The sequence below is a fragment of the Corapipo altera genome, unplaced genomic scaffold (assembly GCF_003945725.1).
Source record: "Corapipo altera isolate COAL_440 unplaced genomic scaffold, ASM394572v1 55, whole genome shotgun sequence".
NCBI classification, from domain to species: domain Eukaryota; kingdom Metazoa; phylum Chordata; class Aves; order Passeriformes; family Pipridae; genus Corapipo; species Corapipo altera.
The window spans coordinates 17772359-17787367 of NW_020884882.1; the positions used below are offsets into that span (position 1 = coordinate 17772359).

Below are 15009 nucleotides of genomic sequence, written 5' to 3' on the forward strand. Positions count from 1 at the left end.
CGCCCCGCACACCCGCCCCGCACACCCGCCCCGCACACCCGCCCCGCCCCGCGGGTCTGTCGAACCCCGCCGCGGGGCCCCTGTGAAGGGCGACCTCCGACCTCCGGCCCAGCGCTCCCACCGAGCCGCACCGGCCGCGCGCAGCTCCCGCTCCCCCGGCATGCTGTGCACGGGAGTGTCAGCTCTTCCCCGGGAATCACCACAGGAGACCCTGCTGTAATCACTAGAAAGTAATTCAAGAAAATATTTCTCTCTCCCCACCATAAATATGCAATAAAGATCTGTGGTCAAACAGGTACACCTGCAGTTCTTCAAATGCCCTGACAAGGGCACCTTTGGGATCCTGAAAGTGTTCTCCCTCACCCCCCCCCCCCCCGAACTGGTGACTGATGGACACAGTACCATGTTCTTGTAGAAAAGGGGATTGCAGGGCTCTAACCTCGGTTGGCAGCAATGCCCTGAGGGGCTGCAGGAGTCCAGCAGACAGGACATGCACAGTGCCAGTCTGTGCCATGCAGATGGGGCCAGCTCCCAGGCAGCTGCCAGGATGCTCCTGAACTGAGGAAGGAAACTGAAAACCCAAAACACAACAAGGAGCTTGAAATCTCTGGAAACAAGTCCATTTCTCAAGTAGTCCTGTCTCAGCATTTTAATTTTGAACTTCTTAGGATTTTATTTCCAACTCCTTTTGTAATTGCCTCCTGCACCCAAAGTGGAGGGCTCCTTTTTGCATTACACTGAAACGGCTATAGCATTGATCCCTGCAGTATATCTGGACTTACTTACATAGGAAAATAGTTTCTGAATAACTCTAGACTAGAGCAAAACTACTGAATCAGGAACAACTCCCATGGCAGAGCACGTCCCAGATGAGTTTTGAGTTGGTATCAGGGCAAGGCTGGATTGCCCAGCACTGTGCTGCTCACCAGCACTCTTCTCAGGCCTTAGTTTCAGTGAATAGCAAGCACTGGCACAGTGGTCAGAAAGATGCCATGGCATGCTCCAGCTACGACAAACCTGGTGCCCCAGATGGCACGGCACATATCGCTGTGGTGTGCACCTGGCTGTTAGGAGTCAGTTGTGCACTGGCTCTAAACAGATTTCCTCTCTGTGGAATGTACTGGGTAAGTACAAGTCACTGCCATACCTGGTTGCACAGTCTTGTAGAAAAATGAAGGTGCCTTAGGCCAGAATATTTCTTTGTTAAGGAAAATGCTTTTAGCCATTTTTTAAGTCAGATAACTTGGAGGCTAGAGGAGACATTTGCAGTTGGGCCGTGGAAGGTTATGAGAAGGGTCAGGGAGGTTCTCTAAATAGACCTCAATTGGAAAGTTACAAAAAGTCTACACAGAGGTGTTTATTTTATAACTGTCATCCAAAAGTAACACCAACAGATGCATTCTTCAGCACCAAACCCCAGCTTTGAAATGAAAGCAGGATTTGGTAGCATACTGCCCAGTCAGAGGTAACTTGGAGGTTTCAAACACAGATGTGTGTTCTGTACAGAGGAAGTGTTCCCTGCCAGAACTTGGACTCCTGATCAAAATGATCTTGTTTTTTTGAAATATATAGAAAGTACATTACCCAGTTCTCAGGCCTTAATTTTATAATGACCACGTAGAGTTAACAGCACAGGAAACTGAGGGACTGGGACCCTAGAAACACCTCCTTGTGCTGTCAGAGCACAAACCAGATTCTCAGGGGATTCTGCATCTAGCAGCTGCATCCTCCTCCTCCCTGAACTGGGTCAGTACTTCTTGTTCTACAGTTTGGCTATATTCAGAAGCCTCATGCACACCGTTCAATTCCTACTGCAGAAAATCTATACCACCACCTTGAACAGCCCCCATGCCGGGCAAGCTCACGTGCCTACTGCTGCAGAGACCAGCAGGGCGAGTGCGTGTGAGAACGAGTGAGTGTGAGTGCACACACACGCAGTCAGTCACTGATGCACTGTGGGAGTCCACCACAGTGCTGGAGCAAAATGCTGGAACACAGGGTGCCCAGTCAGCCCTGCCACCTTATCTGCTGCAACCAAACCTCCCTGTCTCCACCTGCCTGACAGCAGATACCAGCATCTCTGGGTAATCACCCTCTCAGCCTCCTACCCGCTGGGCTCAGTGCCCAAGGTCCCAAGTACCCAGTACCTCTGCTGTCCATCACCTGGGACACAGGGGTGCCTCACGTCCTCTGTGGACACCCAGCTGTCCCTCTCCCTTCCCTCCCAGGCCCCGTGGCTCAGAGTCTGGGTGAGACAGAGATACAGATAAGGAATGGAGCCAGCTGGCTGCGATATAATCCACATCAGACTGAGATGGGACTGGCAGATTAGCAAAACTGATGATAGCAACATTCTCCTTTGTCTCTGGAGCCAAGGCCTCACACTCAGCATTTCCAAACTGATGTTTATGATCTCCACAGTTAATGAATGGCTCCTGCTCTGACCAGACACATGCAGTTCTTTGCTTTAGTCCCCTGTCACTGGGCTATTGTCACTTTTTTTTCCCTAACATTACCTTCCTACAGTAATTCATTCCTGTGTAATACCTTAATTGGTGAATTCTTACCTCTTTATTCAGGAATGTGATGGAAAAAATTCAGATTTCAGTAAAAGCCATAAAATTTTATTTTTGAATTTAAAATGAACTTGACCTAATAAACTAATGCCTCTAAAATTACACCCTTTCATGAGAATGCAAAACACAATTAGAATTAATCCTTACTACAAAATATCTTATAACTAATTTTCTTTTAAAAAATGTTCAGTAAGAACTGAATTGTTTGTTTTAATATCCCTCTCATGTAGATCTTCTACAGTTTTTTACTTATAGATCAAATTCATAGTTTTTAGCAGGTTTTTTTTAAATTATCTTTTAGCATTATATAAAGCTAGCAGAAATGTGTATGTATGAGTGCTACACCAATGCTTTACACGTGTAAATGAAGAGGAAGGCATCTTACTGATAACCTCTTACAGAGGGACCTTTTGGAATAACCAACAGGAGAGACATTTTCTTACTGCAGGTTTGGAAGATAAAATTTTCATGCCTTGAAACCTCCACGTTCTCAGGATCAACCCCTTCAGCTTATTTTTCATATATTTCAAAAGAAAACATTTAAAGATGCCTCAGTGTTCTGGATTTGTTACTGTGAGCCCCGAGCTCTCTGCATAGGGCAGGGTATGGGCTACCGTGGAGAACAGCACCGGAGTCGAGGAAAGCGTTTGAGTGCTGTTTTCCCGGGTTATTAGGCTGCACTGCTCCCACAGCACATCCCGTGGATTTTCCATGGATCCCACGTTCGCTGCCAGTCCGGCGGCTCCGGCCGCGCGCTCACAGCGCCCCCTGCGGGACTGAGCGGCGGGACAGTGCCAGGGGGGACACCTGAGCCACCGAACTGCCACACCTGAGCCACTGAACTGCCACACCTGAGCCACTGAACTGCCACACCTGAGCCATGGAACTGCCACACCTGAGCCACTGAACTGCCACACCTGAGCCACTGAACTGCCACACCTGAGCCACCGAACTGCCACACCTGAGCCACGGAACTGCCACACCTGAGCCACTGAACTGCCACACCTGAGCCACCGAACTGCCACACCTGAGCCACTGAACTGCCACACCTGAGCCACTGAACTGCCACACCTGAGCCATGGAACTGCCACACCTGAGCCACTGAACTGCCACACCTGAGCCACTGAACTGCCACACCTGAGCCACGGAACTGCCACACCTGAGCCACGGAACTGCCACACCTGAGCCACTGAACTGCCACACCTGAGCCACCAAACTGCCACACCTGCACCAAAGCGGCACAAGGCCACCAAACTGCCACATCTGTGCCAAACCAAACCACCTGCACCAACCTGCCACACCTGAGCCACTACACGTTCACTGGTACCAAACCACCCCAGCACCTTTTCCTGTCACTGACTGGGCTGGCATTTCACAGGTCATCTTATTCCACCCCCTGCCATGGGCAGGGACACCTTCCACTATCCCAGTTTGCTCCAAGCCACGTCCAACCCGGCCTTCAATACTTCCAGGTTTGGGGCAGCCTCAGCTGCTCTGGGCAGCCTCTGCCAGTATCAAAGCCCTTCACATTTAAGGATCACCAGAACACTCACATATTTAAAAGATGCCATCCTTACTTAAGAGAATTCTCATCAAGTTCACAAAGTTGATTGAGAGGCAAAGAGAAGCCTATGTCCCTCACAGCAGCGCCCTGACTGTTGACAGGGACTGCAGCTGCCATCACCATGTCCTCACATCCCTCAGCCCCTAACACTGCCTGCCCAGGCCTCCAAGCCCAGGTCTCCATGTTTGCTTTAGTTCAGGCAGTCTTACTTTGTGTATGACTCAGCTGTCCTGCACACTTTCAGTCCTGGTAGAAAGTGGGACATAGACACAGCATGGCTTAGAGTAAAAACGACTTCCAGTTTTACCAGGGGCCGCATTTCTGTCCCTGGCAGTACTAGTTTGCTGCCTGAGTACAGCAGCTTTCTGCTTCTCTCCAGGAAAGTCATGGCCTTCCCATCTTCACAAAGTATTTGAACACATCCCAGTAAAACCTCCTTCCTTCCTGCACACTGTGGGACCAGGCAATTAGATCGGCTCTTTTATTCAGGACTTCTACCTGCAAACTGCACCTGGCAGATTAACACAGCCAGAGGTGCCACAGCCCTGCCTGATCCAGCACCCTGGATCACTGACCTTTCTCCTCTCCACCACCCACTTTCGTTTCATTCAAAAAAATAACAAAGGAGCTACATGGGCTACTGCGGGGGAAAAGCCCAAGTTTTATTATTTCAACTTTAATTTCCAACTAAATTACAGTTAGAATTACCACAGAATTGCTTCAGAAAGCCCTCATGACAACACTGCAAAAATGATTAAAAATAAGATACATATCACAGTCAAACCTACAATTAGAAATTACTTGAAAGGTTTTTGAGTTGAATTTGATATTGGCACACCAACTGTCACAGACAGTGCTGCTACAGTGAACAACAGGCAAACACAGCATTATCTTTAATTTTGGTGACATCACCAGAGTTAAAGACAATGTGGATAAAGATGGTTCAGCCCCTTTCCTAATTGCACAAAATCACCATTCTACTGGAATCATCTATGGTCCTAAAGGAGATTTGGGGATGATCTTGCATGGTATTCTACTGTGGAAGATGTGGACCTGTTAAAAACATCAGTTACACAGTCGCAGTGGCTCTGCAACCTGTTACAGCACCAGCGTGTCTCCGGAGCTTGCTCTATCATGACTCAAGTGTGTCAGCAGACGTAAGGCTGAGTTTCAACAGCACTGCCTACAGAAGGTTAAACTTTTAGCCTTGTAACTGAGCAAACAAGTAACCTCTCAGTGAAGGGCTCCAGATGTTGACAACCTGAGGTACTTGCACACCTCTGCCCTGCCCAGAGCGACATCACCAACTGTAGAACCAGAGGAACAGTGGAAGGGTGAGTGTAACCTGAAGGAAGGGATTATAAAGTAAGAAGTGTGTGTATAACATTTTGCTATCTCAACACCATCAAACCCCTCAGAATTGTTTCTCTTGGTCCAAGGGTCATGATCAGATCCTCTTTAATTAAGAGCACACGAACCAGACACTATTTGCACAATGCTTTCTATCTTTATCAAAGGACTTGTCCTCCAATGAACAAGCCTGTAAACAATTTTAGGAAAATAGAGGTTATAGCTAAAATTAAATCAGAAAGCTAGTTCTCCAATAAAACAAACAAAAAATCCCCCCAAAATCCAAGAATGTTTCAACTAAATTGATCTGGGTAAAGAGAAAAATAGTAAGATAAATGCTACTTCTTGTAATCATCAATAAGCTGATCTACACAGCTTTGCAAGAACAAGTCACAGAACAGAGACTGTAATTTCAGTGAATGCTTTTCCCACACAGGCAAGATAAACTGAAGGAGACAACAGCGATCCCTTCTCAGCAGAGCAGCTGGGCTGATCTAAACCATGTTCAGGCAACCCAGCACTGGAGGTCAGTCACAGGCTGCAGCCCGTGTTCCCAGAGCCTCTCAGCAGCCTAAGAGACCAACAGCACCATCTACTCCAACTGGAATTCTTTGCTTTTATCAAACACACAAGAAAATGAGAGAGGAATTCAAAAAGCCACCTAGGTAAATGAAAGGTTTTCTTGCAGGAACTAGTTAACAGTTGCTAAGGAGGACTACTCTGGCTGCTGCTCGGCCCATCACTCCTTGTTTGACTGGGGTGTGCCATCCAACCAACCTAATGTGGTTCAAAAGTAGCTCTTGTTTCACTGATCAAACACATACAAAATCAGCCACCTGCCATGTGAGAAAATGACTAATGCCTGCATCTTTTAAGCTCTCTGCTTCACCAGTGTGGAAGCTTTTGAACACAGTAGCATTAGTGTTTGCTGAAAGAAACCTGCTTTTCAAAACAAGATTTCAAAGGGCTTAAGAAAACATACAAGGAGATCATAAAGATCAAAGGTAAATCTGAGCAACTTACTGCTGCTGCTGCGGCCTCCTCTCCACCTACGTAGATAGAAGAAGCAATCTCCATCACAGACAAGTTTGTGGGAGCATCTGTAGTGGACGATGATCTGGGCCGACCTGACTGAATATCCTGGGCAGACCTTCTGTTGATCTGGGGGCTTCCTTTCGGGGCATCTGCCTTGCCCCACCTGCTGTGCAGGCTCGTCCCTCTCTTCATTTTAGGTGGCACTCTGATCTGCTGAAGCACCCGGTTCAGAGCTGTGGGGTGGGTGGAGACACCATCAATGTCAGCACAGACGCTTTGGCTTTCCAAATCCAGGTCAGGCTCCAGCTCAGCCTGAGCTTGCTGCACATCGTGTGGAGAAACGGACGACCTCCTGCGCTGATGCTGGAACAGGTGCTTCAAGCCTTGACCAATGACATTAATGTTCTCCAAAGCATTATGCGTTATTTTGGATAATTTTTGCTCTGATTCGTGTTGTTTTTTGGTCTCTTGATCTTGGGATTTGCCTCCAGGATCAGGGTCATCACACAACTGTTCAGTGCCAGAGGGCTCCATTGATGACACCCAACAGGTTTATTTGACTATTCATACATAAATATGTCCCCTGTCTTTAAAAGGCTTGTGTTTATTTTGAAAATGCCAAGATTGTCAGCCAATTAGGTGTGCAATTGCTTCAAGAGTGACTACACATGCAGCTGTGCCTCGGTGATCTCATGCTTATCTAATGTTAAACAAAAGAGTCGTTATTACACATCCATGCAGCAAGTAGTGGGTTAAAAATCCAATGTGCAAAACATGCCATTAACAAAACAAACAGTTCTGGGAGCACCCCTCCATGTGGCATTAGTTGCATTTAGGCTGTGAGCATAAGCCAAAGCTTGTGTGAGACAAGTCACTCTTTGCCCAGCACAGAGGGTACAGGAAAGCAAGAAACGTAAAAAAGCTGTTCAAAAGGGGGAGGAGCAAGGAGAAACCAGTGGGGTTTTGATTATTAAGAACAAGCCCACAATAACAGCTAACAGACCATGAGGTTAAACTTTTGAAGAGCATGTTAGTTACTCTGGCAGAATTAATTTTAGACTTTGTCAAAGATCTTATATTTTGTGCTTTAAATGTAACATTTGCTCTGCCTACCTGATTTTCCTGTAGAATGCCTAACTTCCAGTATTTAACACATGCAAGAAAACATAACATTTCCAAAGGAGTTATTAACTTCCAAATAGCAAGAAATGGATACTGCCAGCATCCATTGATGGCACTGGAAACTAGGCGTGAAAATCTGCCTTCAAGTGAAAACAAGCAAATGAAATGCTTTCAATTGGCACAGTCTTGTCCATAGCTCTCAGAGAAAACAAGAACGCCTTTTAAAAAGTAGATTAAGCAACCAATATGCAAGGGATCAGCACCAGGCATGTGCGGTTCAGCCTCTGGCAGATGAACCACACAGTTTTTCTCTGAGAGCTCAACTCGAGCCATTCCCTGGGCTCAGGCAAGACTGGGTTATATGACAATGCAGCTGAGCACTTGTACAGCAACTACCATGGGAGAAGGTCAGCAAAGAAATGGGGAAGAAAGGGAGGAAGAAGGACACAGTACCCAAAAGAGTTTCACATCAGCACCATGAGATCACATGCTCAGAAGCTGACCACTGTTTTCTACAGCAGAAAACTTTGATTAGGCTTCTATAAACATAGAAACCAGCTCACAGAGGTCTACCTCAATCTTGGCAGAAAGAAGTTTGTACTTTAAAAAAAATTATTTGAAATGCACCATATGTTTGGGATTTGAGAGCATTCATTTCTATCAAAAAACAGCTGCAGAAACATAATGCATTGAGTTTACAACTGGAGTGCTCTTGATTTTGTGCATCTGAAGCCTGACACAATGGGTTAAAGAGATATTCCAAGATGCTTTCCAAATTGCCATCCAAAAATATCAGAAGAGCTGCCTCACTCTCTCTTTTTTCAAGTGTCATTGCTATCAGCTGGAGGGAAGATGAAACTCAGTGCTTACAGAAAACAAAACACCAGAATCATGCAGGATTTTATCTCAGTATTTTGAAGATGCTGTAAGCATTGAGTCTAAATATGCTGGCCAGTTTAATCAGTAACACATTAAATGCAAAGTAATAGTCTACATCCGAGAAAAATATATTTACCGATATTCATGCAGGAATTGCATGGCAGAAGAAAAAAAATGTGCAAAGAACATATTTACATATTTAACAAATTTATGCTTTGGGGAAAAAAAAATCACAAAACTAGATTTTAATTTTTAACCGACAGAACAAATGGTTTAGTGAACAAAACTCACTGTTTGAAATAGTAAGAGTCCCCAGATTATTAGCTATATAAAATACAAACCTGACAGTTGACCCATAACTGCCTTTCTCATTTCAGCTAATTCACTCAGCATGTATTTTTCATTTAGGACTCACTGAAGAACTGCAGTTCTTATCAAAGATGACCAATATACTCTATAACTAGGATTTCTGATCTCCTGCATGCTCTCTATCCAGATTACCATTGATAATGATGTTGGTCTTAAACAACACCACTTCAGTCTAACTAGAGTTCCACACATTATCTGCTAGAAAAAATTAACCTGCTTAAATTAATCCTACGGTAATTTACAAACCAACCTGAAACACACCAGCCCACAGCGAGCTCACAGTCAAGGCATGGCCACGCTGTGTACTCTGGGACAGATTTCTGAAATCACACTGACTCTTTGAGAGGCTGCAAATGGGAGCTTTGTAGTCATCTCCTATTCCTATTTCCATAGGATGAGTCTGTTTGAGCCTGAAAAGAGCTTTGCAAATTGCACATCTGGTATGGAGATTCTTAAAACTACTTATTTGTTCTAGTATCTACTTTTTGGGGAAAAACTACTCATAAATGTGAAGAACTGTGCATTTGCAGAATTAATTAACACACATTTTCATTAGGATTCAACTTTTGTGCTCTTTTTTTTCCTCCACTTACAACCACCTTTATATTCTGTTCAGGAGGAATCAGAATACTTTATAGCATGAAGTTCAAAAACATAAATTTCTTATTTGTAAGAGAATACACTACATCAGGGACAAAATTCATCATTCCATATACAGCCACACTGAGCAGATGTTGTAACATTATTACATCCCAGAACATGCTAATATAGTCCTTCATTTGTGCAATTATTTCACAGGAGCACTGGGAAACAAAACAGTTCAAAAGGAAAAACTGGTAAACCCAACATTAGATAACTATGAAAGGATAAACTCATACTTGCCTCCATCACTTGCCCTTTAGCATGGCTGATCCACAACAGTCCCTCCACTGAACAAAACTGCAAAAGAAATTGGGTATGAGATACAGTTCTGGAAATGCGAGAAAATATGTGCACAAACAACAAAGCGAGCATGATTCCAACTTTTACTTTTTTTTAAAGGTATTATTATTTTTTCCATTGAAACGCAAGTGCCCCTGGAAGCTGGACTATTTTAAACCCCTTCAAATCACTGAAGGGATACAAATATAACTGAAATTAAAACTGAATCTTGCAGAGTTAATCAAGAAGTTCTTGTGAAGGACCATTTTCTCTTGAGGTTCATGGCCACCATCATGTGCTGAAAATGCAGGGAGATGTCAGGACTCCAGCCTGCAAGGCCAGTCTCTCCACAAAGATCTTATCTTCTCCTCCTATCTCATCATTCAAATACTCCAGGCACAGGTCAATCAGCTGGCTCTTGTTTACCTGGAGTTCAGCTCACAGAAGGTGAGAGCTGTGAGCACTGGGTCACACCTGCACTGCCACAGCTCATCTCCCAGGGCAGCCCCCCCACACCGAGCCCCCCTGTGCCGTGACCTTCACACAGAGGGCTCCAAGGTGTGCATCCCATCTGGGCACAGCCCTCACACCCGAGGACACCCCCAGGCTCTGCTCTGCTCCAGGAGGGAACAGAGCATTCCAGGGTGAATTCCAAGGTCTGTTTAACCTTGCTGTGACCAGCCCAAGGTAAGGGCAGGTGCTTGGCAGAAGATGACAGGAGGGCAGCTGACAGCAGACACAGTGACTGCATTTCTCCAGCCAGACTCACAGACTATTCTGAAACACAGCCAGATCACCCAGATTTTCCAAAGGTGATTAGTTATTCAACTTTGTGACGTGGAAATTTAAAAAAATGTGATGAGTATCAGTCTGAAAAGACTCTGGTCCATTGGATTTTAGTTAGACTTTTTTGAAGTGAAAGTTTACTCTAAATTCATTGGTTTAATTAATTTCCTTCAAAACCACAGTTCTATGTAAACAAAATGAACTCTGAAGCTACCACTGAAACCCAGTTCAGAGCTGACTTATCTGCAGCTGAAGTACATGTTACAGATACAAACAGTACAGAACTGCAGAAATGAGGAAGAAAAATCATTTTCAAGAAAAGGAAAGAGAAAAGATTCTGCCTTTTCACAGAATATTTAAAATATCTATTATTTATGCTGTACTTGCACACCTTCAACCCTTAACATTTATGCTGAAGTACAATTACCTAAGGAGTCCTCACATTTCTTTTATTCCATAAACAGGTCAATTTAACAGCTCATCACAGACTTGACATCACAGTTAGCAGGGATCTTAGGTAGGAGACACTTCCCACTCCTCCTATGTGGTAAAAGAAAAGTATTTTTCAGTTCCTTCAGGATAGGGGTGACTTTTACTAAGAAATAGCCCAGCTTAGTTTGAGAAATCCCAGATAATTTTCAGAAACTCATCCCAAAACGGATTCTGTATCTAGGCAAACAGTTCAGCAAGAAAGACTAAAGGGGCAACAGTCACACACTGGAAAATCACCTACTACAGGAATTGGGAACCCCAGCAAGTGATTTATATCCACAGGAGGATTAAGATGTTTTAAGCATCATTGTTCAGCAGTGACAAGTAGCAGAGCAAATAAGGAAAGAAAGCTCTGGGTCTTCAGAGATAATCCTGTCAGAAAGAGGAACTCGTGAGAAACCAGAATGTGAAATTCAAGGGGGCTGTGGTCTGGAACACATTCAAAGAGGAAGATAACAGTAACAGAGTAAATAATTTGACTCAAGAAAACAGCTGGATAGTGGCATGACTACCCAAACCCTGGAAAAACATGTATTTTTAGCTATTACAATAGAACAATTTTTAAAAAGTCTGAATGGAAAACTGAGACCAGAATGGAAGAAGACAAAGGAAACAATTAAATGCAAAGACCACAGGCAAATGGCAGAATATAGGGGAGGGAAAGACCAGAAAACAATACTATTTTTAATGGAAAGGATACCTGTAGTTTTACATACATAATTCTTCCTCACCCTCCTCCTCCAAAATTCACAGAAGAAAAGATTTTCTGGAATGCTACTGAAGTCCAAAAGAAAATCCAGGAACACAAGATATATAGATACACAAAGCCCAATACAAAAAAATGAACTCTTCTTTGAAAGAAAACAGGACTGAGGGAAGAATCTGACCATAGACCTGGTTATAACAACTTTGGGATAAGGTTTAAGGGAGGAAGTACAGTGACAGGGCACAATTACTCCAAAATGGTGTTATCAAAAACCACCTATCTGAAGCTATGGCCACGACAGCTGGCAAAACAGGAACTCACATGAGCTTCAGCAAGGACTCATCAAAACACAAGTGATTTCACTTTCACAGTTCAAATACTGCATTTTGTAAACAGAGAAACTACCTTTCCCTAAAGGAAAAGAGTGAAGAAGTATTAAGCAAATATTCAAAACATGGGGTCTTTCACAAAGAAAACAGCCTTGTAAATAAAGAACAAATAAACCAGTATCTCTCTCTTGTAATCCTGGTCAACATTAGTATCAGCAAAAAGTAATTTTTCCTTAGATGCGTGAATGTACTTAAAATGTGAGGAACAGAGTTCCCAACTCAGCAGACAAACAATGAAGATCTGGTATTGGTTGTGGGGATTTTAATAACATGACTTAACTCCCTCCATTCCAGCATGCAGTAAAGTCAAACAATTGCAGTGAGATTACCAAGGACTCGAGCAGGGACAACAGTGACACAGACATCAGTCCCAGGTGCACAGCCCAGAGAGGCAGCAGTGGTTGGGCCCATTCCAGTGCTGGGGGCACACTCACTGCAGCTCAGAGCCCCACAGACCAGAGGATGACCAGAGGGTGAAGACAAGTGAAGATCTGTGATGTTTTGGAAAACTGTGTAGGGAATAGAGAGAAAATGTGATCATCAGCACAATCTGCTCCGCTCTCTACTCAGAGGTGGGGAAAGCTCCAGGTTCCTGTGGACCACGACAAGGAAAAACTGCAACACTAACACGGTTAAGATAAGCTTTGGAGGTATTCATGTCACAGGCAGGAGCCTATGCTGAGCCTCTCCAGAGTATCAGAGCAACAGTAAAAGCCTACCTTCAAATCTCAAATGGATTCTACACAGGCAAAGGTGAAATGGAGCAATTCAGTTTCTTTTAGCTTCCCCTCTTTAAATAAATCTTTTGCTGGAATGAATTCAATTCCTTGAAGCATCTCAAATATTTCTGTGGTCACTTGCACTCCTATTATCGACTTTTCCTATTAACATTTACATTATCTGGATCTGATTCTTCAGTCTCTGGAAAAATGCAACTTTACTAGGCCATGGCAAGCATTTTGGCAGGATCTTTTCAGGAGAGGAAGGGGTAGGAGAATGAGATCAAAGCTGCTCTTATCTCCTCATCGCCTGTCTGCAAAGAGATACTGCCACTTTCAGTGTGTCAAAGCTGACTCAAATGTCAGGAATCAGTGAACCACAAAGTGGAAATACCGGTACTTTCATTCCACTTCCAAGAGAAGACAAAAGGTTACACTATAGCTATTTCTGGCATTAAAGAGAAACTTCTAAGCATGCTAGTCATAAAAAAAAGAAGAGATGGCCTTTCATTTTAACTCCTAGCAGATCCATCTTTGACAATGCCAGCACTGAAGCTGGCAAGATTTAGCACCTCTAGTTTTAAAAGAAAGGTTTATTCCAGGCTTGGAGTCGTAAGCAGGTTAAAGCAAGCTAAATTAGCAGGCTTGTAAAGAAAGATATCATCTACCATCAACCCACACTATGTGCGATTTTAACATGTGCTTTTAGCCCTGAATTTTGGAAAGTATCGTATTTACAATGATTCGTGAAAGAAGAAAGTAGAACTAACCTGGCATAGAGCGGTAAAATACTCCCCCTGATGACTCAAACCCAACATTAATTCTCTGATCTTTGAGAAGTGTTGACTCAAATCACCGAGACTACAAGACAGATCAAATGAAGTTTTCATCTGGCTCAGCAAAATCACAATGCCATTCCCACTGATTGAGTACTCTGGTTACTGGGCATATAAAAGCCTTCCACTGATACTTGGCATCAGACAAGTTACAGTTTTCAAAAACTAACGAAAATCATACTTGGTCCCAAAATGGGCAAAAGTCTACTAAAATCCACCCCACTGATAACCATCCCTACACTGCAACCCAGATCTCTAACAGGTCTGCCCTACACAGTGCACCTTAACCTCTCTCTGCTGCCATTAAATCTCAGACTCTAAGGAAGCACCATGTCTCCTATGTGATGGTTCCCTCCATGCTGTTGAGAATGACACCTGAAAACCTCCATGGTCTGAAGACCACTGTCATTGCAAAAGTCTGCCTGCACGCTGCAGAACCCGATAGCTCTTTGTGCCACTATTGCTTAAAACGTGACACAAATCAGGCAGGACAGAAATTCTGACCAGAAGTTAACAGCCCTCACTAACAGTTTATGCTGCCCTAACACATCCAAACTGGCTTTTGCAATTCACAATATGACAGCTTCATCCTGCTCTTCAGAAGAAAACTCTCCTTCCCGATCTTCCTTTAAGACAGCTAGTCCAGGGAGCTGTTAATTAAGTGAAACTCTTAAAAAATTATATTAGCATAAGAGTAATGGCTTCTTTGTTTAAATGGCTTTTTCTAATCAAGCAATAGCAAATTCATCCCTGCAGTGCTACAAACAAGATGTTCGGGTTGCCCATCAAACGCTGCTTGCAGATATTCAGCCAGCAGCTGCAGGAGGCTGGCAGGACCTGTCAGTGAAACACCATGTGCACCCCGACAGGCAGGAACAGCGGCAGCCTGGCCCGCGTGCCTCAGGGACCCGCGTGCCTCAGGGACCCGCGTGCCTCAGGGACCCGCGCGAGAGGAGACACGGGCACACCTGTCCTGTGGCACACGGGCACCTGTCCTGTGGCACACGGGCACACCTGTCCTGTGGCACACGGGCACACCTGTCCTGTGGCACACGGGCACCTGTCCTGTGGCACACGGGCACACCTGTCCTGTGGCACACCGGCACCTGTCCTGTGGCACACAGACACACCTGTCCTGTGGCACACGGGCACACCTGTCCTGTGGCACACGGGCACACCTGTCCTGTGGCACACGGGCACACCTGTCCTGTGGTACACGGGCACACCTGTCCTGTGGCACACGGGCACACCTGTCCTGCGGCACA

The 15009-nt window shown here is 44.6% G+C and overlaps 1 protein-coding gene across 2 annotated transcripts in view; it reads right to left on the reverse strand.

Annotated features, from left to right (window-relative positions):
- Positions 1–9842, reverse strand: part of TMCC1 (transmembrane and coiled-coil domain family 1) — a 61713-nt gene extending 51871 nt beyond the window's left edge. Inside the window, exons 1-2 of one of the 2 annotated variants that reach the window (XM_027640172.1) lie at positions 9778–9842; positions 6514–6758 (exon numbers count right to left, since the gene is read on the reverse strand). In XM_027640172.1, coding sequence (XP_027495973.1) covers positions 6514–6717 — 204 coding nt within the window. In that variant the 5' untranslated portion in view covers positions 6718–6758; positions 9778–9842. Of the gene's footprint in view, positions 1–6513; positions 7226–9777 lie in introns of both variants that reach the window. The other variant, XM_027640171.1, reaches the window with a different exon arrangement.
- Positions 9843–15009: the final 5167 nt, after the last annotated feature.